This window comes from Drosophila sechellia, chromosome 3R (assembly GCF_004382195.2).
Source record: "Drosophila sechellia strain sech25 chromosome 3R, ASM438219v1, whole genome shotgun sequence".
NCBI classification, from domain to species: domain Eukaryota; kingdom Metazoa; phylum Arthropoda; class Insecta; order Diptera; family Drosophilidae; genus Drosophila; species Drosophila sechellia.
The window spans coordinates 25,214,575-25,233,752 of NC_045952.1; the positions used below are offsets into that span (position 1 = coordinate 25,214,575).

General features: G+C 44.9%; 1 protein-coding gene across 1 annotated transcript; it reads right to left on the reverse strand.

Moving 5' to 3' along the window:
* Nucleotides 1-1,854: 1,854 nt before the first annotated feature.
* On the reverse strand, nucleotides 1,855-18,208 carry LOC6617074 (neuroendocrine convertase 2). The gene is made up of 12 exons (XM_002041366.2): nucleotides 17,589-18,208; nucleotides 7,811-7,918; nucleotides 6,708-6,978; nucleotides 6,580-6,617; nucleotides 6,052-6,128; nucleotides 5,606-5,694; nucleotides 4,914-5,089; nucleotides 4,529-4,842; nucleotides 4,120-4,353; nucleotides 3,887-4,051; nucleotides 3,681-3,798; nucleotides 1,855-3,626 (listed from the first exon to the last, which is right to left on the reverse strand). The coding sequence occupies exons 1-12, from the start codon at nucleotides 17,799-17,801 to the stop codon at nucleotides 3,465-3,467; spliced, it is 1,965 nt and encodes a 654-aa protein (XP_002041402.1). The 5' UTR covers nucleotides 17,802-18,208; the 3' UTR covers nucleotides 1,855-3,464.
* Nucleotides 18,209-19,178: the final 970 nt, after the last annotated feature.

The following is a 19,178-nucleotide window of genomic DNA, read 5'->3' on the forward strand; positions in this document are numbered from 1 at the left end:
CTGTATGCATTACAGAACTATCGAAGACAGGGTGCTCAATTAAAGAGCAATTACCAAATATTAGCTAATGGCCGGCAATTGACATTTGTGTCTGGCCCAGAGCGAATTGCTCTACGACTTTCGCAAGGCGCAAGAAAGAAACCAAAACAGAGCGCCCGGGGCATTAATATTAATGAACTGCTCACACACGCGACCCCGGGCAGTTCATTAAAGTGTCAAACACTTTGTCCCGCAGACATGTCCAAATGGGGTCTCGGTCTCTCCGGAGCAAAGACCCCGTAAAGACCCCTCCAATTCGAAAGAAAGTGGCCAAGAGCAGCAGAAACCGAAATGGAAACAGCGATGCCAAAACCTGTTGCTCTCTTGGAAGCTGCTTCGCTGGGAAGAGGCGACTCCAACGATAACGCCCAATTGACCCAAAAGCGGGCAAGCTGTCACTATTAATGTGTCATATATCAAAAACTTGTTACCATGTAAAAACGTAAAATTTTGCATATTGACCGGGCATGTAACCAAATAGCTTCCCAGTTACATTTTTTATCACAATCGCTCTTGGTCGTTGTGACACCATCGATGGGCACATGATATCGCCGGTTAATTATGATTGATGGTTCCAGTGGGTCCAAGTTTAAATGAAGGGGATTTCTAGCGGCACCATTTAGAGAATTGCAAGATTGAAATGCCAAATGATAGGCGATATTTGACAGGGCAAGTAAATGGCCTAAAATATTAAAAAAAAGAAAGATAAGAAGAAGCTAAAAGTACTACTTGGACTCGCCTTGCCTTGTGGCCACGTTTCTACGCGGCCTGTCTTGGACGCTGAAAACAATTAGTATGACAATTTATCATATGCCCACAGCCAGATGATTTATGAAAGCCTAAAAACAACACGTAGCCGACACGTTGTGTTGCGTATACGCCATGGAGTCACTCGCTGTGCTGTACTGTGTGTGTATGCGTATTTGCTTCTGGGGGTGCGTCACATGTTTGCCCATTTCCTTCCTTCCTGCGGCCTGCTTGTTGCCTTTGTGCTATGCAATTTCTAGTTAATAAATATTTCCGGCTACAAACAAACGGAGCAACAAAAAAAACTGACAGACACGCCCGCCAAGGAGGGGACTTCTGGGCGGATATCGCGCAATTAGTTGAGTCAACAATTAAAACTGTTGCCCTTTTTCACACAAGGGTGCAAATTTGGCCTGGCCATTATTAGAATATATGCTATGTGAGAAAACTATAAATCATCTGCAATTAAATAGATACGAAAGGAAATGGCACCGAAATATTTAGCAAATATGGCGACATATTCAATATATTTTCCGTACAGTGAACCTTAGCAGGACAGTAATCCCTTTACCCCAAATCCTGCAGCTATCACATGCTCATTCTGGCATATTAATTGGCTTTCATTAATTATATTTTGAAAGCGTGTCCGGGACATGGCGAAAATAGTGTTCCATAATTAATTGATGTTCATAATATTAAGGAAAGTACGTATATAAAGTGTGGTCATTAAATTCCCCAGCAGGGTCCAATGGCACAAAGTTCAAAAGTATATCCTTCTCCGGAAAGCTTATTTGACGTGAAAGCCATTAAAAGCTTGCTGGAAACTTTTTGGAGAGTTTCCTGTACACCAACACTTTGTGTAGAAAAACATAAATGAGCTTTAAAAGCTAACTCCACTACATTGAAAAAATCTACATACACAATGTAAGAAATTGAATCCTGATTGGAATAAACTATAATTTCAAGGAAAAATTTTTTTTATAGATTCAGGTTTTGGTGTATGTTGTATGTTTAAATTTAAGATAAAGAACCCAAATTTTACCCATTTCCCAATCTAAACACCGTGACTCCGTTTTTTCTTAACTTTTATTTACAAAATTAAATTCTCTTTCTGTTCAATTACATGGAAATGACAAAACCGCACCAAGAGACAAAAGCAAATTGTGTGCTATAGGAAATAATTAAATTTGCAATCAAATATCGGTTTTGCATTAGCATTCTCACATCTTTTTATAATTTTGAGTGGTATGGTGCATCTATTGGTGCTACTTCTTGTATCTACAACATCAAAAATCAACTTAACGGCCACATAAGATACTCCTTGCGTTTATTTTGTGGTTTATATATACGTATATATACGTATCATACATTTATGCATATATATAGTTAAATATTCGGTGTATGTATATAATGGTTATTCCACAGTTTCCGCCGTCACCTCTTCATGTGGTTTTTGATTAATAATTACACACGTATGTACTTCATATATGGTTCTGTGTATATATATATATATATTTTATTCCTCTCGCACATTATAGGTAAACTTTAACAATGCGCTGTATCTCAGTTATTAGACTAGGTAAAACAATCCGTATCTGTATCTCTCTGCTCACCGTTAAGGTTTATGCACTTGTACTTTAACATTTGTTTATGTATTTTCATAACACACGCTCCGTTTTACGACACAATCGTGAATCTGGTTTCACACAATTAATGTTACTATGTTGTGGTTTTTTTTGGCCCCCGAAAGAAACTGAAAATAAAACTATGTATGTAAATGCATTTTACACGTACGAGTTGTATCCAAATTAAAGCAGATTTCGGCTTGCAACCAAAGTTAAGCGACAAACTTGTTCCGCAGTAATGGGACTAACATTTTATGTTTTTGCTAAGTATCCTTTAAGTACATATGTATATGCATGTATGTAGGTATATTCGTGTATATATATAGGATGGAAAACAAAGGACAAAGCTTTAAAATACGTGTAAATACTTTGTTTAGTTTGTATTTTATACTAGAAAGAGTTATAAGTCTACAGCATAGGACGCAGTTAAAGATAGGGTATGCATACATATAGATATTACACATTTACATAGGGTTTATCCTGTTTTCTTTGTTCTAGTTTTATTATATATCTCTATTCCCCGCCTCCTAGTATTGCTACGCATTCAAATATACCTGCTATACCTGTTTTCTATGTTGTTATTTTGTGGTTGCCTTCGATATCGACTACAGAGTTCGCTAGGACACTCAACGGATTATGGTGTTGAGTGCAGAATTTTGATAAATCTGTTCTACTGTGGCAAATGTGCGCTTTTGCAATTTCCAGAAATAGTTTAAACGGCGAATGAAGTGATTTTGTGGCACCCTGGGCGCTTAGCTCACCAAATCAGAAAACTAATTACACAAACGGAAATAATAAGGGACATCCCTCGCTTAAATGAACTTTCAGTTCTACAGATCCAACACAAACGACAAATATTAGAAGTTACACAAAGGACAAACACAATCAAAATCAAATGTTTAATCTCAATCAATCCTATTCCAAAATAAAACACAGCCAGCACTTTTATTGAACCTCACACTAAACTCGTTGATAAAACGCCAAGCTGCCTAATGGACGTGGCTACGCGGATGCTTATCTGGACCTGACCTCTGACCCTCTGCGCGACCCGCCCTACTTCATCTTCTTGTCCTCGTGCGCCTTCTTCACAATGGCCAGCTTGGAGTGCGGCGACGAGGGGTGCAGGGTGCGGTATGGCGCCTCCTTGGTGCCATGCAGGACCAAGGACCATTCCAGCAGATTGCCGTGTCGGGTTTGGGGCGAGTTGAAGCGAGCCTGTGTGCGAATTCGTTCAGATAAGCCGGACTACATAGGTAATTTATATAATACCTCTAGTTTCCAGGTTCCCTGCGGATACTCGCCCCACGAGTGAGTGGTCATGAAGGGCCATTTGGTGAAGCCATCGCGATGGTCATCATCGTTGGCGCGCCTCGACAGGATCATGGATCTATGAAGTAATATTATTAATATCATTAATGTATTAAGAAAACCGGAATATAGTTAGGAGTTTTCCAAAGTTATATTAATTCACTTACTTGGTGCCCATGGGCGATGTAAGGAACAGCTCAAGATCGCCGCGTCGTGAGGCATTTGCCGAGATCACCGCCTGCACGTGTTCCAAATAGTTGACCTCCGTGTCGGTGCCCTTGCAAGCATCGGTTTTGATCTCCCAGAAGAGCGAACGACCCATAACAATGGCCCTGCGTTAGTTAGTTAGCAAAAAAGGATAAGCTGGCTTAAGCCAAGAAGTAGCCCATAATTAACTCACTGTGGCTGGGTAAGCTCGCCCGCCTCGCAATGATAGCGCGGAGGCACTGCATGCCACTGCTTGGATAATGTGACCATGGCGCCGGCGTCCAGCACTCCGAACCCGAATAGGTGGTTGAACTCCAGGCCCACGCCGTTCATTGTCCAGTGGAATCGGTTCTTGGCATCGAACAGCGAGTTGCGCTTCGATGTCAGCACCGTCAGATGCTGTATGTCCCGCCAAGTCAGCTGCGGACTGCCAAAGAAGTGTGGGTTTAAGTGGGATTAGCATAAATTCATAAAGTGACAAAAGAAACACACTCGAAGAAATGGTACTCCGTTGCTTGGTAACGAAAAAGTAAACTTAGGATTTTCTGTGCACCAACACTTTCGAGTGTATCAATCAGAGGGGGAAAAGGCGTTTTACTCACTTGGCCTCCAAGGCCAGGGCAAAGACGCCCGCTGCTTCGGGCGCCGCCGCACTGGTGCCCGAGTGGGTGGTCGTGCACTTGCCATAGAGGTCCGTGGTGGCAACGCCCGTGTTGGGGTCCTTGGCTCCGTTGCTGAATGTGGACGCCAGCGTGGAGCTGCAGCTCTCGTCGTAGTGGGCGTTCTGGCCGTCATTAATGGCGCTGTTAATGGAAATGGTCCACATGGAGGCGGCGTAGCCGTCGCAGTTGCAGTCATCTTCCTCGCCGCCGTCGCCGGATGCCCAAACATAGATGTTGCCCAGGCCATTTCGACCCTGCGGGTGGTGTGAAAGATTAGCCATAAATTCCAAGAACTGGACCTCGTGGTCCCCGAGCTCAACCGTACCTCATTGACGCCCTGGACTATCGCTCGCATGGTGGCATTCCGGGGACCGTCCACGGTCTTGCCATCATCGGTGGGACCCCAGGAGGCGCTGTATATGTGGATTTTGTGCGGCTCGTGGCCCATGGAGTTGGCCTCGATTAGGTCCGTCATGTACGGCTGATCCAGCATGCGAATGCCTGTGGAGCAAGCGATAAGTATACATTAAATCTAATGGCGGAAATTATAAATCAATATTTATACGATCCCCGCCAACCATCACTTTCACTTGTCGCTTTATGGCAATCGTAAAAATTGCAGTGCATTTCCCAGCTCCGCCTATGGTTGTTCGAAATTTTCCCGATTTTTCACATGATTTCTCCCCGGCGAGCGATAAAAATGACAGATAAAGCGGCTGGATTTGCGACCGCTCTTGTTGCCTGCCCATTCCGAAGAAAAAAAATATCTACAATTTCATCTAAAAATCACATTTTATCGAAGCTCAATTTACAATGATGGAACGCGCTCCATGAACTTTACACTTTAGATAGCACATACATATGTACACGGCAGTAGTACACCCCGTCTTTTCGCGGATTACGCCGCGTATGCGTAATGCGATTTATCAGCAGAAAACTTTGGAGGTCAGGACCTCGAAGGCGTCGCTGTACACGCATGTGTATATTTATTCAGCGGATACTGCCAAAGCCACTTACCTGCGATTTTGCTGTCATAAGCAACGCCAACGCCGCAAATTCCATTATCTCTGGCAGCAGCCACTTCGCCGGCACAACGAGTTCCATGGCTGAAAAATGAACAGCGGACCAGAATAAGTTGGGGTGAAACATTCAGAGAGCATCCTGCTGGTAAGCAGCTTAATAATAAGTACTCTCTATCCATTAAGCAGTGCGTTTAAGCTGACAAACTATCAAGTGAATGGGGGGAACTTCAGACTCAACTGAGAAGAACATTAAATTCCGCAACTGCCTTTTAATTAGTCAAAGTTTGTCTTTCCGAGAACGATGACAATGGCAGCTTAACCCATCCACATTCCATTCAAATCGTATGACACAAACAAATTATACTAAACATTCCATTTGGTTGGCTATCAAGGACATTTTCCCCAAAATCGATAGCTTTTCCCCCTTTGGCAGTCACTTACCTGTTGAACCAGTCGTCAGTGTATCGGGGATACGGAAAGGGATCGTTACTGCTGAAGTCATAACTGGCCTCAGCGTTCTGGAAATGAGCAGATGAAACCAGATAAAATGCGAGCCAACACATGTGTGCGTTAAGTAGATTTTGTTGTAGCTTTTGGGAAAATTATTCAATTTACTCCGTAACATTTATATTTGGAAGCAGACCTCTTTGCATTTGCATGGCAGATAAGCACTTTGACAATAACGACTGTGGAAAGTTTTAGTGTCAGGAAAAGTTTTAAGCTTTTAGCTTCAATTTCCTGCCAACTTTTATTATTACGCACATTAGGGGTTTCAACGGTCCGTTGCTAAATTAAATCGCAAATCTAGAGCCACAGCAACTGTGGGCTATTTGGCCATGAATAATTCCTCACTGGCAACCGATATGTGCAGTAAGCCAAAATTTAATTAAAAGCTCGCTAGTGCCATTCGATGGACAGCGTAAATTGAAAGGGTTTCCAGGCATTCATGTGCGTGCGGGTTGTACTCACATAATTGAATTTCAGATCCGGATGCATGTAGTCCACGCCTGGGCAGAGAAAACCCCACAATAAAGTGAAAAGATAATAAACCAGTAGATTGAATTTTTATTCATTCATTCATTTCCGAAAATACTCACCATCATCCATGATGGCCGTCGTAACATTCTTCCCGGTGATTCCCTGGGCCCAGGCGGCCTGCACATTCAGATCCAGCCTGACTTTGCCGCCATTCTGACCCGTGTTCTTGAGGTACCACTGCATGGGGAAGTAGGGGTCAGTGGGCTCCTCGTCAATCCGATTGCCCTCGCCCACTTTCAGGTCGAACTTCATGCCGTGAATGGCGGGCACCGCCGGCCGCAGCCCTCGTTTAACGCGCTTGAATCCCGGCTGTTGCACGGCCGTATGCACCTGCGGAATGGGAGAGGCCATTAGCGTTAAGGTCGGCGTGGTAACCACAAAAATGGGTTACGCTTATGGGCCATTTGTCGCACAACCCGAACTCCGTGTATGCAAGTCCCGCACATGCGGGTCATTGTTATGCGTTTGCGTTTCAATCCAAAGCTGTGCAAACAGCTGTGAACAGAAGCGATACGACCTTGTTTGCATACCAATTTCCATATTGTTCTTGCATCCCCCGCCTCCCAATGAGTACCTTGTGTGCATTCTGCACCCTGATTATCAACTATGGCCTATTGGCACGTTCCACTCCGGTGGCCAAATGGCCAAATGGACGCACACCCGAACGCAATGCAATCGATGTCCGTTATGCAGAACAGCAAACAATGTCCGGTGCAAACTATTTCGGGAGCTTGGAATGAACTCTGGCCTTTGACATTTGTGCGGAAAAGCAGGCACATTGTTACCAGCTGACCCACTTACACGGTGTGACCCACTTGTGTGATTCCTGTCGTATTTTATGGCACATACATATTAAACATGCAGCAAAAATGGAGTGGAATACTAGGATAATCAATGGAAAGTCCCTAAGTTAGTAGCAAAAAAACATAAACATTATTTTTCCAGAATAGTTCGGGCTTAGTGGTACGTACTAATGTAGAATCAATGTGTAAATATTGCAAACTGCCCCATTAAAATATATTTCTGTGTCTGTATTCCAAGCCATTGCATTGAGCACGTTCCTACCTTATTTTCGCTCGAACCAACAGCAAGTGTGCCAGTTTCCCATTCGACCTTCATGCGAATTTTCCGCATTTCCCCCACTTGCCACTTTTTTACTCACCGCCGGATGGCTCTTGAGGGCCCGTGTGTGCGTCAGACTCCGCCTGGAGCGGGCATGTGGAAGGGTCCGGTGCTTGAAATGATACTCGTGTCCATCGGCGCCGACCAGCTGTAAGGAGTCCAAGGAGTGCAAGGCAACATTTTATTAGGGTGCGTGGCATTTTAATTGAGGAAAACACATTAATTCTCTGCTTGTTTTGTGCCTAGAAGCGAGACCCGTAATTGCGCTCTAATTGAGTTAGGCCCCAGCCATTTCTCACACATTCTGATGTGGGGTGGTGTGCTGCCCATAATTGTGCTCTAAATTGCCAGTCATAATCATCATCTGCTGCAGCAGCAGCAACTCCAACATCATCATCATTAATTGGCTTTGGTAAATTGAGTGCCAGTAGCCAGCAGTTTGGCCCAGCCTGAGCCAGTAATTTTCCGTTTTTTCCCCACTGCAATTTTAGTGAAAGGGATCTCCAGTTTCCACACGATACGTGCCGGGCCTTCGGGCCAAACCCACTTTCACTTGGCCAATGGCCGCCCTTGGGAAATGGACCACTATTTTCGGCCACGCTGGCAAAATGGTCCTTTATCAAGATTACAGATTTCTAATAAAAATAAATGGTTCCGCTTTGTATAAGATTAAGTTCGTATTTTCCTTAAGACTTTTAAATACCATTTACAGTAGGAAAGAGCAGAAGGAATTTAGCTTGGCCAAGACTCTGGTTCTACCATACTTTTTCGCTTAGTGTATGATTTTGATCCGCCTGCAACATGTTGCTCATCCCTGAGCCATTGGAGACTCGAATAGCGTTTGGCCAGCTGCTGGGCGTTATATAACTTTGCCCTTTTGAACGGATGGATGGCCGGGCGACTGGCGTCCTGCATAATTCAGCCTTACATCGTGATTAATTAGCAGCTGTGCGTTGGGCGTTGAGTGCCTTTGCTATCAATTCATAATTCGCACAAATGCGCCTCAATAAAACGGCATTAGTGGGGAGCGGCGATGACAATGCCCATCAATTTGCCAGCCAAATAAGCCCGACTGCGAATCTATTTTTAAAAACGCGCCTCATTAACCCAGCCAGCCGCAAATTATAAGGATGTCGACTTGAAAGGCTTCCCGGCAGGAGCGGTAAGCACACGTGGGTAATTGTAATTGCCTTAACCCAGCCAGTAACTGACGAAACAAAGGTTTTCGCTAACCATCGGAGTTTCATCAACGTGAGCTTATGCAAAACGCGCCCACGCACCCTTTTTAAGGATTCTCGCCCGCTTCACAGCAGCATTAAATATGAATAAGGACATTTGGGTAGGCAAACTGAGGCAGAAGAATGCTTTCACATTTTGCCTGTTTTGGAATCTATGGCTTTTCTGACCGCTGTCTGCAAACTTTCAATTCAGCCTCAACACTTTGGCCGCAAAAGAATGAAGGTGAGTGGAAAGGGTTGCAGGAATAGTCGAAATTTCTTTGATCAGCGAAAAATGCGTAATTCTAAGTAAATTTTGTCAGCGTTTAATGAATTTCAAGTAAAATTAACAAACGAAATAGGAAACCCTCTTCGTTGGCACACAAGTCCAAGGCGGAAAATCAATGTATGTAATTAATTACTACCAACAATGAGGTACTAAAATATATTAAATGAGAAAATAGTTGAATATTTGCGATTTTCTTTAGATCTTTATATTTGGAATACATTGTTCTTGATTTATGAAACGTGAACTTGAAACCCTGACATCTATCACAAGCATTTCCGAAATTACGCGACAGAAATTCGGCTCTCATTCGCAGACTTTGAGTCATAAATTGATAAACTCGTAGCCAGCCACGTCAGCCATCCCCCCACCAGCACCAGTACCACTCAATAAATGGCTCCACCCGAGCCGGGAAATATTGGCGGGGTGGATTCAAACACCAGTGGTTTACTTAGGCGCCAAGTGCCGCGCATAAGTAAGCGGGAAAACAACGGCAAGGCGCGTAACTTGAGGGCCATCAATCCGTTGACTGCTGTCAATCACGGTTCTCCACAGACAGTTTGAGTTTGTCTATTTTTATGCCCTGTTAATTTGTGTGTAAATTACTCAATGGGTACTGCAACAGCTGGCCCAGCTGGCTTGTTTGGCCTATACTAGCCAGTTTAATGGACTTCCTAAGTATGTTGCCAGCTTACAAAAAAAAAATGTAGATAGATAAAGATAGCGTATACGCACAGTGGGCGCTCTTGCACGCACACGGCACACAAATAAACAATGGGAATTAACTAATCTGGACGACGGTCGACCACATGCCGCTAAATTGCTGGCATATTTTTAGATGTCCCGCATAATTTGCGGACTTCATAAGCACAGCATATGGTATCGTATATATCGCTCGCATCCCCCACAGCCCCACCGCCAAGTGAAAGTCAAAGTAAAAACAAAACCTTCAGTCACTCGGATTTATGTGGGTGGAGCTGAACACAAATATTAAGGGCAACAAAGCAGGACGTCTACTGTAGCAATATAGCTGCCATTGTGTCTGTGTGCACGGCTCGCCATTATAAATATAATGTGTCACACGGGGTGATAACGGGGCTAAAATAAAGTAAGGACAGCTCCGTGGCAAGTGGCAGCTGTTCGCCACCCCCCTTTTCGCTCAGTGTGCGCGTATGTGCTCGCATATGTCCAAGTGTGTGAGTTATTCAAGCTTCACACCACCCACACGGCCAAAGTTGGCCAAAAGCTCTCACATGTGTGTGCGTCTGTGTGCTTGAGACACATTGCTCACTCCTCAGCCTGCCAAAATGGTGTCTATAATTAGTTGGCTGCCGCATTTAAATAGCAAATATTAACGAGAAGCCGTTGGCATCTTCGCCACTTCGACACTTGTTGCTCGACAGGACAACAGCTGTGTAGTTACATCACGGCCAGGGCATTTCGATGTGGGCGGCTTTGTCGCCGGATCGTGGCCACAACTCGCCCGCGCCATGACACGTCATCTCTCTTGGCCCGTCAGCATCAGAAATTTATGGATTTTCACTCGCCCCGTGCGAATCCATGTAAGGTAAATGAAAAACTCGCTGAAAAAGCTGAAATATCATCAGTTGTGCTGTACATGACAGCCTCCCCCGTATATATGTAACACAGCCATGTATTTATGTGCAGCAGATATTTCACAGTGCCTGCAAAAATAGCATACAATAATGGGCGAATGGGCGTAGGGAATGGTCGTTTGTGTTTGCCCTGGGGCTTAAAGGACTTTAACTTGTTAATATAGCTCTCTTTGTTTACCTTAATCGAATTCTTGGTCGGTCAGCTGCCGACAGTACACAATGGTGGGCATTCAACAAGTTGAGCACACAGAACTGCTTTTAAATTCCTTCGCAAGAGCCATAAAATCAGCAAGAGCTGATAAAATATTTAGATTTCAATGCCCGGAAAATGTGTGCTTTACACGGCAAGTTCAGCTTCCTTTTGGACCAAATACATTATTGTTACATCCTACGCCATAAATTTGTTATTTGCATACATTAGCATACTCAATCTAAAAATATTGGATGGTATATTTAAGACCTTCCTCCGGGAAAATTTCCAATGCCGCATTCGCTGACTTCCAGATCAGCAGAAAAGTAGGCAACAGATTATGTGAATAGCGTAAGCGATTCATCTCCGATAAGAGCCATTACGCAATCGTCGCATTTTATTTGTTTCCCAATATTGAACGCACCGAGGAATATCCATTCATCAATTTGTACACTCAACTGGCCAAAATGGCCCCGGTTTCGTTAACCAACCAACGTCAGAAGCAGGCGTTTAACAAGGACAGTCGCAGTCAGTTTATCAGAAGCTGGCCAATTTTTCTAGTGGCATTAGCCGTCAATAACTACTGGCATACACATAATATAGATAGCAGTCGGGTTACAATGTGATAAATGTGTTCGCAGTGCAACGCCGCTAATTAGGAAAAATCGCCGTCCTTCCTGCCATTCTCGCAATTAATCAATCACTCAATCAATAATGGGGAAACGTGTCACTGCACTATGGTGTTTGCATAAATTATCGCTGCAAGCGAAAATCACTTGTGCAGACTGCTGAAAACGGTGTCCCAAATGATAGCATTTTATCTTGCTGCTATAGAGAGTGCTCAAGTGCTCTTCTCCCGTCTGTCAAGAGTGGCACTTTTATTCAATTGAAAAATACGCAAAAAACTTGCCTGTCTTTGCTGTGCCAAAACAATGCAAATAAGCGTGTTTGGATTGACAGCTTGGCGATCCACACAAATCCAGTCGTCAATAAATGGCATGCAAATTTGCGCAGCCTTAAAATTAGAAGACCTCGATGGCAGGTGGCGAATTGGAGAAATGCAAATGAGTGTCCTGGCCCAGGACTCGTGAATAATTCAGCAGGATGCGGCGACAAAGGAAACGGCAAAGACAAACAGCTGCGCCCAACTCGACTAATAAGCTTTGATTGAGGCTCATGGCATGTGCCCGTGATTGTGGCATTTGATTTGCTGGCTGGATCAATGGTTAAACTTACACAAATTGAATTAAACTTCAGGCAGCGCCATATATAATAGATGAATTTAAACAGCGGCGACTGCACACAGGAAATTGCGTTTTGACTCGCAGCTTAAACTGGGTCAAATTGTAAGGCCAGCGTAATTGAAAGCGACGGAATATGGTAGTAAGCCCTTAAGACGCTTTTCTATTGGGAGCAGGGCAAAGGCAGCTTGGCCGCCAGCACACAGCATAATTATGTGGAGCGCTCTGTTGACATTGACATGCCATCGCTGGGCAGACACTGCGTATGAGCGATTTCTCAAAGCACACAGAGCCAGCTCGACACTTTGCGGAGTGGGCAGTTTGTGCTGCTACGCCAGCTGGCAGTTGGCTAATTAAATTTCAAGATTTTCATCTAATTTTATCGGAATGAAATTTGCCGCATGGCAAACAAAACTTTTACCCACTGACCTTTGACATTTGGAGGCGTGCACACGCAAAAGCCAGAACGTTTAAAAAAAAGAAAATGTAATTATGTATTGTGTGTTATTCACACACTCGTTTATCAACTGCAGACATTTCGGGTATGAGGCGGTGAAAAGTTTTTTAATTATTTACAAAGAGCAAGCGACACGTTTGGTCTTTGTCCTTGCCTCGGTTTCCACTTTTTGTGGTTCTCGAAGCATTTTCCATTTGTTGAGGCCAAAATATTTGACAAAACTTTGGCTCGAGTGTTGATTTATTAAATTGTTTAGCCACAGTGGCAGACCGACAGCAAAGGATGCTCAAAAGGAGCAGGATCAGGACGGGCGTAGGAGCAGCAGTGGTGTGTGCATTAGCGACACCTGTCCAACTGATACAACTGTGCAGGCCCAGGAGCACGGTCCATTGGTTCCATTATGGGAGCTGATCCACGCTGAGCCAGGCAGCTTGTTTACAGCATGTCTATATTTAGTGCCTTCCTACTTTCGCTTCCATCGAACATGCTGAATATCCTTGCGAAAAACATCGAGAAAATGTTAAGCAGGCATCGGACTAAACTAGTTAAAGTTCGGTTAGACTTTTTGTGTGACCTCGTTTAAGCGAAACCCAAAAACTTACTAATTAGCATTAGAGCCCTGTGAAATCCCTACCATTCTCTTGATATGATATTTATAGTTTAAAACTCATTTGTCAAACGATATGTCCAGGGGCAGACAGTGCGTTGCGTAACACAATATTCCCAAAACGCAAACGAAAAGCTGGCAAATATTTGCCATATGTTGGGCTTCCGTCGACAAATTTTCGCAGGGGAAAAGTGAAAAGTTAAGGTAACTTTGGTAATATTATTGAGCCAGTGTCAACCTATTATTGTGAGCAAAATTGAAAGTAAATCTGACAAAGGACCTTGAGTTATCTTCTGTACATCACTGAGATATATGCATTTCTTTCCATGTACATTATTTATTCCGCTTGGTCTTTGAAGCCAGTTGCTCTCAGATTTGGCTTACATAAATCCCTTGAAAAGGATATAAATTACCCTTATTTTTAGCCACTTGCATTATTTATTTCAAGGCATCACAGTCAGTTGCTGCAAGCCAAAACCACTTTCATGCAGTCCTGCACATAATTCACTGCAAGTGTGCGTCATAAACACCAGCATAAATTTGAAATGGCTTAAAGTGCATGTATCCTGTTTCAATTTGAGCCAATGGGTGTTGCTTTCAAAATTATTTTTAGTTCTTCAACCATAAATGCCGGTGGCAACATGGGAAAACCAAACGGCAAAACTATTCGGAGCCAATTGCTGCATTAATAGTCGTAAGTCTTCCATCTGTGAGAAATTGTTGTCATCTGGTCCCTACAATAGCCAGCCTTTGTCCGGCAAGCCATCGAGCTGCCTTCCAGGGCTAAAAATAAATAAATAATGCGCCTGGACTCGGGCCGCAACACTGCGTATACGTGATAAGGCATCGTGTGCGCCGTGGTGGCTTGTGGAGTGTGTGTGTGCAAGTGGGTGGCGTGTGTGCCTGTGGTTTTCGGGGCGATAGAACGAACCTTTTCCGAGCCTCGGCCCGGCATCTTGAACTCCACCAACTGCGTCTCTGTTTGTCCAGCGTATTTCATTGGAATCGGAGTACGCCTCCTTTGTTTGCTTTGTATTTGCCAACATATGCTGCTGGCCTTGGGTTACAAATGTCCGTGCCTTTAATTTGCAACCATCTAGCCATCTGGGCGAGCAACCGCCGAATTTGTAAACTCGTTTTTCATTTGGCATAATAAATGAAAGAAAAACAGCCAGCGATAAGCAAATGGAGACGAATGTGCCAATGTCAGACCGCAAAGTCATTTCAACATTTGTCTTTGCAGATCCACGCTGCCCGCTAAAAAGCAACAAAATACGGTTTGGTTTTTTGTGGCAAAGGGAAACTTGTTAAGTTGAAAATATGCGGTCCAACTACACTGGTACTCGTTGGCATCTTAATAAGGTCACAACACTCTTGCATAATTTATGAGAAAACTATGGCTTAGCTGTATGAAACTATGCATACTAGATGAGCGTTGACATTTCAGGAACTCCTGATTATCTAGCACAAGCTTGAGGAGAGCAAATACTTGCAATGTGTGAGACAGGAGCTACACGGAATAAGGACATCTGAATGGAAGCTACTTACTCCGCATATTAGGGACTCAGTAAGGATTTTAAAGAGTATTCGGTTTTCTTTTCATTTATTATTGCCTGACGACGTACGACTTAAGCTAGAGCGAACATTTAATAACCCTCCTAAATGGCTTTCCGCCTCATAAAGTACTATCTTTTGATTCGGAAAAATCGCAACAACTTTGCGGATATTTTTCCCTATGCCCATAAACGTTCGTGTAATAATCTGCTTTTGCTGTTGCAATCGCCATTGTTGGTGATGTTCTTGGGACTTAGAAGGGCTTTTCAAACAGCAACACCAGCAAACAACTAACGCCTGTTGCCGTTGGCCACGTCAACTGGAGTCCTGACTTAACGCTTTGTGCAAGGATTTGGCTCACAGCCCGACGACGAAGACAAGCGGCTCAAAAGGATGGTGCGGACGGTCTAGGGTGGGATGGCTCAATGACAGGTGAGTTGTTGGCTTTTAAAGTTGGTACACCCAAACCAGCCAGGCAGCAGGCACACCATGCATGCTCAAAGGCTTTCGGCCCGGTCGTTGGTAAACTTTTAATAATCGCCAAGACGAGTCGCTTTGTGGCATTAGCCAAGAAGTTTGGAAATTATTCTAGGCCAACCAACCACTGGGCACGAAACTGCAGAGATAGCTGCTGGTATTAAAATCCGCCAACAGCGTGGGCAGAAATCCTGCGTGGGCAGTGAGGAAGCATATGTATTTACTTGAGCAAGAAATTGACTTTCGCTTTCTTTTCTGCCACACAGTGAGCCCCATTCAAGTTTCAGGGCAGCAATTACATTCAACGCGGGATCGAGATTTATTTAGATTTGCACGGCAATAGCTGACTGAATGTAACGTTTTACGGCCGATAAGGTCGTAACATCAAAGGCAATAAAATCTAAACACACTCATTGTCAGAGTCCCGCAGATAAGATGCGGCGTATACGCAATATCGATTGGTATGAGAGCAAAAGTGAGTTTGCCCTGGGTAAGCACTCACTTTTGGTTTGGGATACATTTTGATTTGTACCCGGCGATAGCGTTTGACGTAGGAGCAACAGATTTCATTCGAGTTTTATTTTTCGTTGTTTTCCTCCTTTTTTTTGGTTTTTGATACATGTGCCGCACTTTTATTACGAGGACCACACCCACGCAGAGCATGGGATTTTTGGGCAATTATCTAAAAACGAGTTCGAAGTCCAGAGGGGAAATGCCAACAGGCTGCGATTTGTAATTAAATCGGGGGCTATTTTTAAAACGTCGAGCAGGAAAATCTTTCAGCTCTGATGGGATTATATCGGCAATTAAGTGGGTAAAAAATCAATAATAATTACGAAGCTACATAATTAGAGTGGAAATTCCCCTGAAAAAGATTGTCTCTACGGGCATGAAGCAAATCGAGAGGAATTAGTCGTTGAAATTGCACAGATTTTTGCTCGTGTTTCGCTTGCAAAGAAAACATTCCGACGCAATTAGTCCTTTTCCCCAGGACCCGTATGTATGCCTGTGCAATGCGAGAGCAGTGTCCATGGCAACTGCGGCATGCAATCAGCTTTTGGCTGCGATGGGGGCAGATGAGATTGCGCCATTGCAAACAGCATCGATGTCGCAATAAAGCCATCGGATAACAAGGACCTCGCCATCCGCCAGGAACAGCGAGCCGGGGCCTCAGGTGGCGACTGGATATCGGATTACCAAGGAATAGGAGAGTTAATTGGATTTAGCGCCAGCTTTATGTAGTCCCTCCCCCTTTCCCATGCCCCGCTCTCTACTTGTTATTGATGCCCCTAATTAATTGCGTCCGTTCCAGCTCTTGAATTCGCATTAATCCTGAAATCCCCGAGTGAGTTATTGACCGAATCCGAGTGCGTGTGCAACAAGTGCGCGTCATAGCTGTCAAGTGCTGACAGAATTGGGCAATGGTTATGCATTACTTTGACGGATGACAAACCCATAAGAGGGTTTCTCGATGCGAATAGCAGGGCTGTCAGGATTGCGGAAAGTGAAAGTCCTTACTGACGTTGCACATGGAATTACAACGGAAATGATTTCGCAATGTATAGTTTGTATAATAGGAAATATATAGTACGGCAATACTTTGGAAAATATTATACATGCATCATTGATCCGTATGGAATTAATTCCATTCTATTTACACTTTCATTTAAAACTTGACATAATCTGGGCAGAAATTCGTTGGAATAACAGGTCAAAGTGCCGCAGACAGTAGCGATTCGAGTGCAAATTACTGACCTATTATGGTGTTATTTACCCCCGTGTGTGAGCAAGTTCATTTTCGCCACTTTGACCTTGGCTCGAATGCAATGGCTCTTTAGCATGCAATGCGCAAATTTGCGCCAGGCGGTATGCAACAGAAACTCCGCTCTGCCGACGGAAGTTGGCCAATGCCACAAGCCCCAAAAACTTTGCCGCTCGCCAGCTGGCCAAAAGCTGCCTTTGGCATTCCGAGCACGCTCCTGGCACCCACACCCACACTCACACTCGAGCACTAGGACACCCAGACCCCTCGAGCAATCGCAATTAACGCCCGACACGCGCCCGACAAGTGCAGCATGTCAGACTGAAACGCTGGCAACTTGGCCCAAAAGAAGCGGGCCACCAAGCCGGCCGTCGGCAATATAATAATTGATTTTTCGCACATTCCACTTACCGGGCCTAGGTTGTCGAAGCCGTACTTGTCGGCCACATCATGGGCGAACGCGTTGTCCACTCCGCGCCGGAAGCGCACCAGGAAGGAGCTCGTAAAGACGGCGGGGCCGCTCAGACCCGCTCCCGCGCCGCCTGCTCCTCCGCCCGCTCCTGCACTGGCCCAGTGGAGGAGCAGGAATGGGGCCAACAGCCAGCTCCATGTGGCTGCTGCCATGGAATTCAGATTGGATGCCTTGGTCCTGCGGGATCCTCCTGGCCTAGGGCTCCTGGCGGCGATGGGGCAACTCTGGCAGCCCGTAAAAACAGTGAGTGCGTGGGGCGTCCTTTGGGTGATTTTTTTTCGTTGGGAGGATACCGAAGTGCTGAAGAAAATAAAGGACGCGCTCCACTGCACTCTCTGCGAATTGGCGACGCGAATTGGGTAGCCAGGATCAAGTTGCTCGCCTGGCAAATTATCCTCTTGTTGTGGTTGCAATTTGTTTTTTTTATTGTGTATTTGTGGCCCCTTCTCTGGAGCTTGTTGTGCTTTCCTTCCGCCTGAAATTCTGTTTCTATGTACTTCGGCTGGGGTCTTTGTGCGCTGCCACGAACTTCACTGGGGCGCTGCGCGCTGAGTACTGTTCGCCAGAGGTACCGACGGACGCCATTATGAATGTCCGCCAGGCGCCAAAGCGGTGGCGAAAGCTCCGCCGCCGAAGCTCGCTCGAAAGCTCCGACTAGCAGCCGATAAGCCACCCGCCACACACTCGACGCACCCCTAGCGGAGATACCGTTGTCTTACCAGCTTCGCCAGTGGCGTGCACAGGACTTTTCCATGGGGTTACTACTGCAAGCATCTACAAAACTAGAAGTACGCTATCATGGTAAAGTTAGTAATAAACATATCATACAGATAAGCTGAACCCCCATAATTCATCCGACTAGGCCCCTGTTCGCCTGCTGCCGCTCAGCTGCGTTGGCTAAGCTTTTGCTCTGGCTTTTCCCACCGACTCAGGCTTTCCATCTCGGCTGGCTTGGCTTCTGCAGCGGCTTTGGCTGCCCGCAGACGTCACCAGCTTGGCCGCCCGCTGCCATTAGCCACCCACCATTCCGTGCTAAGTTGTAGCTAGTGTTTTGTCATTGGTTTATGCTGCGCTCCGTAAACATATGGCAGCATACTTGACTTTCGCTGACTTTCGGCACGATTCGACTGGATGGAGTCACTTGCCACTGCGGTTCGGATGGCGAAGGGACTACTGACGACTGGAGAAGGACTATTCATAAACATGGGCGCAATTGCCTCTTACGCGTAATGGCTGCGAAAGGGCTTCAACTTTGACCTTAGCCCAAATAGGTTCATAAAGCCTCGAGCACCCAAGCCTTTAAACTGCAGGCCAAGCGAAAAGTGAAGACAGCTGGGGCAACTTTCGCCGGCTTTTCATACCGACTTGATTATTGCCTCCTCCCCAGTTTTAAGTGCGAGATGGGATTCACACACTTTGATTTCATTTGGCATAAATTCTGCTTTCCAGAGAAATCCCCTTTAAAACGCCTCATTGCATTTCAAACTTAATTTTATAAACTTCTCATAAATTAAATGTGGGTAATGTTT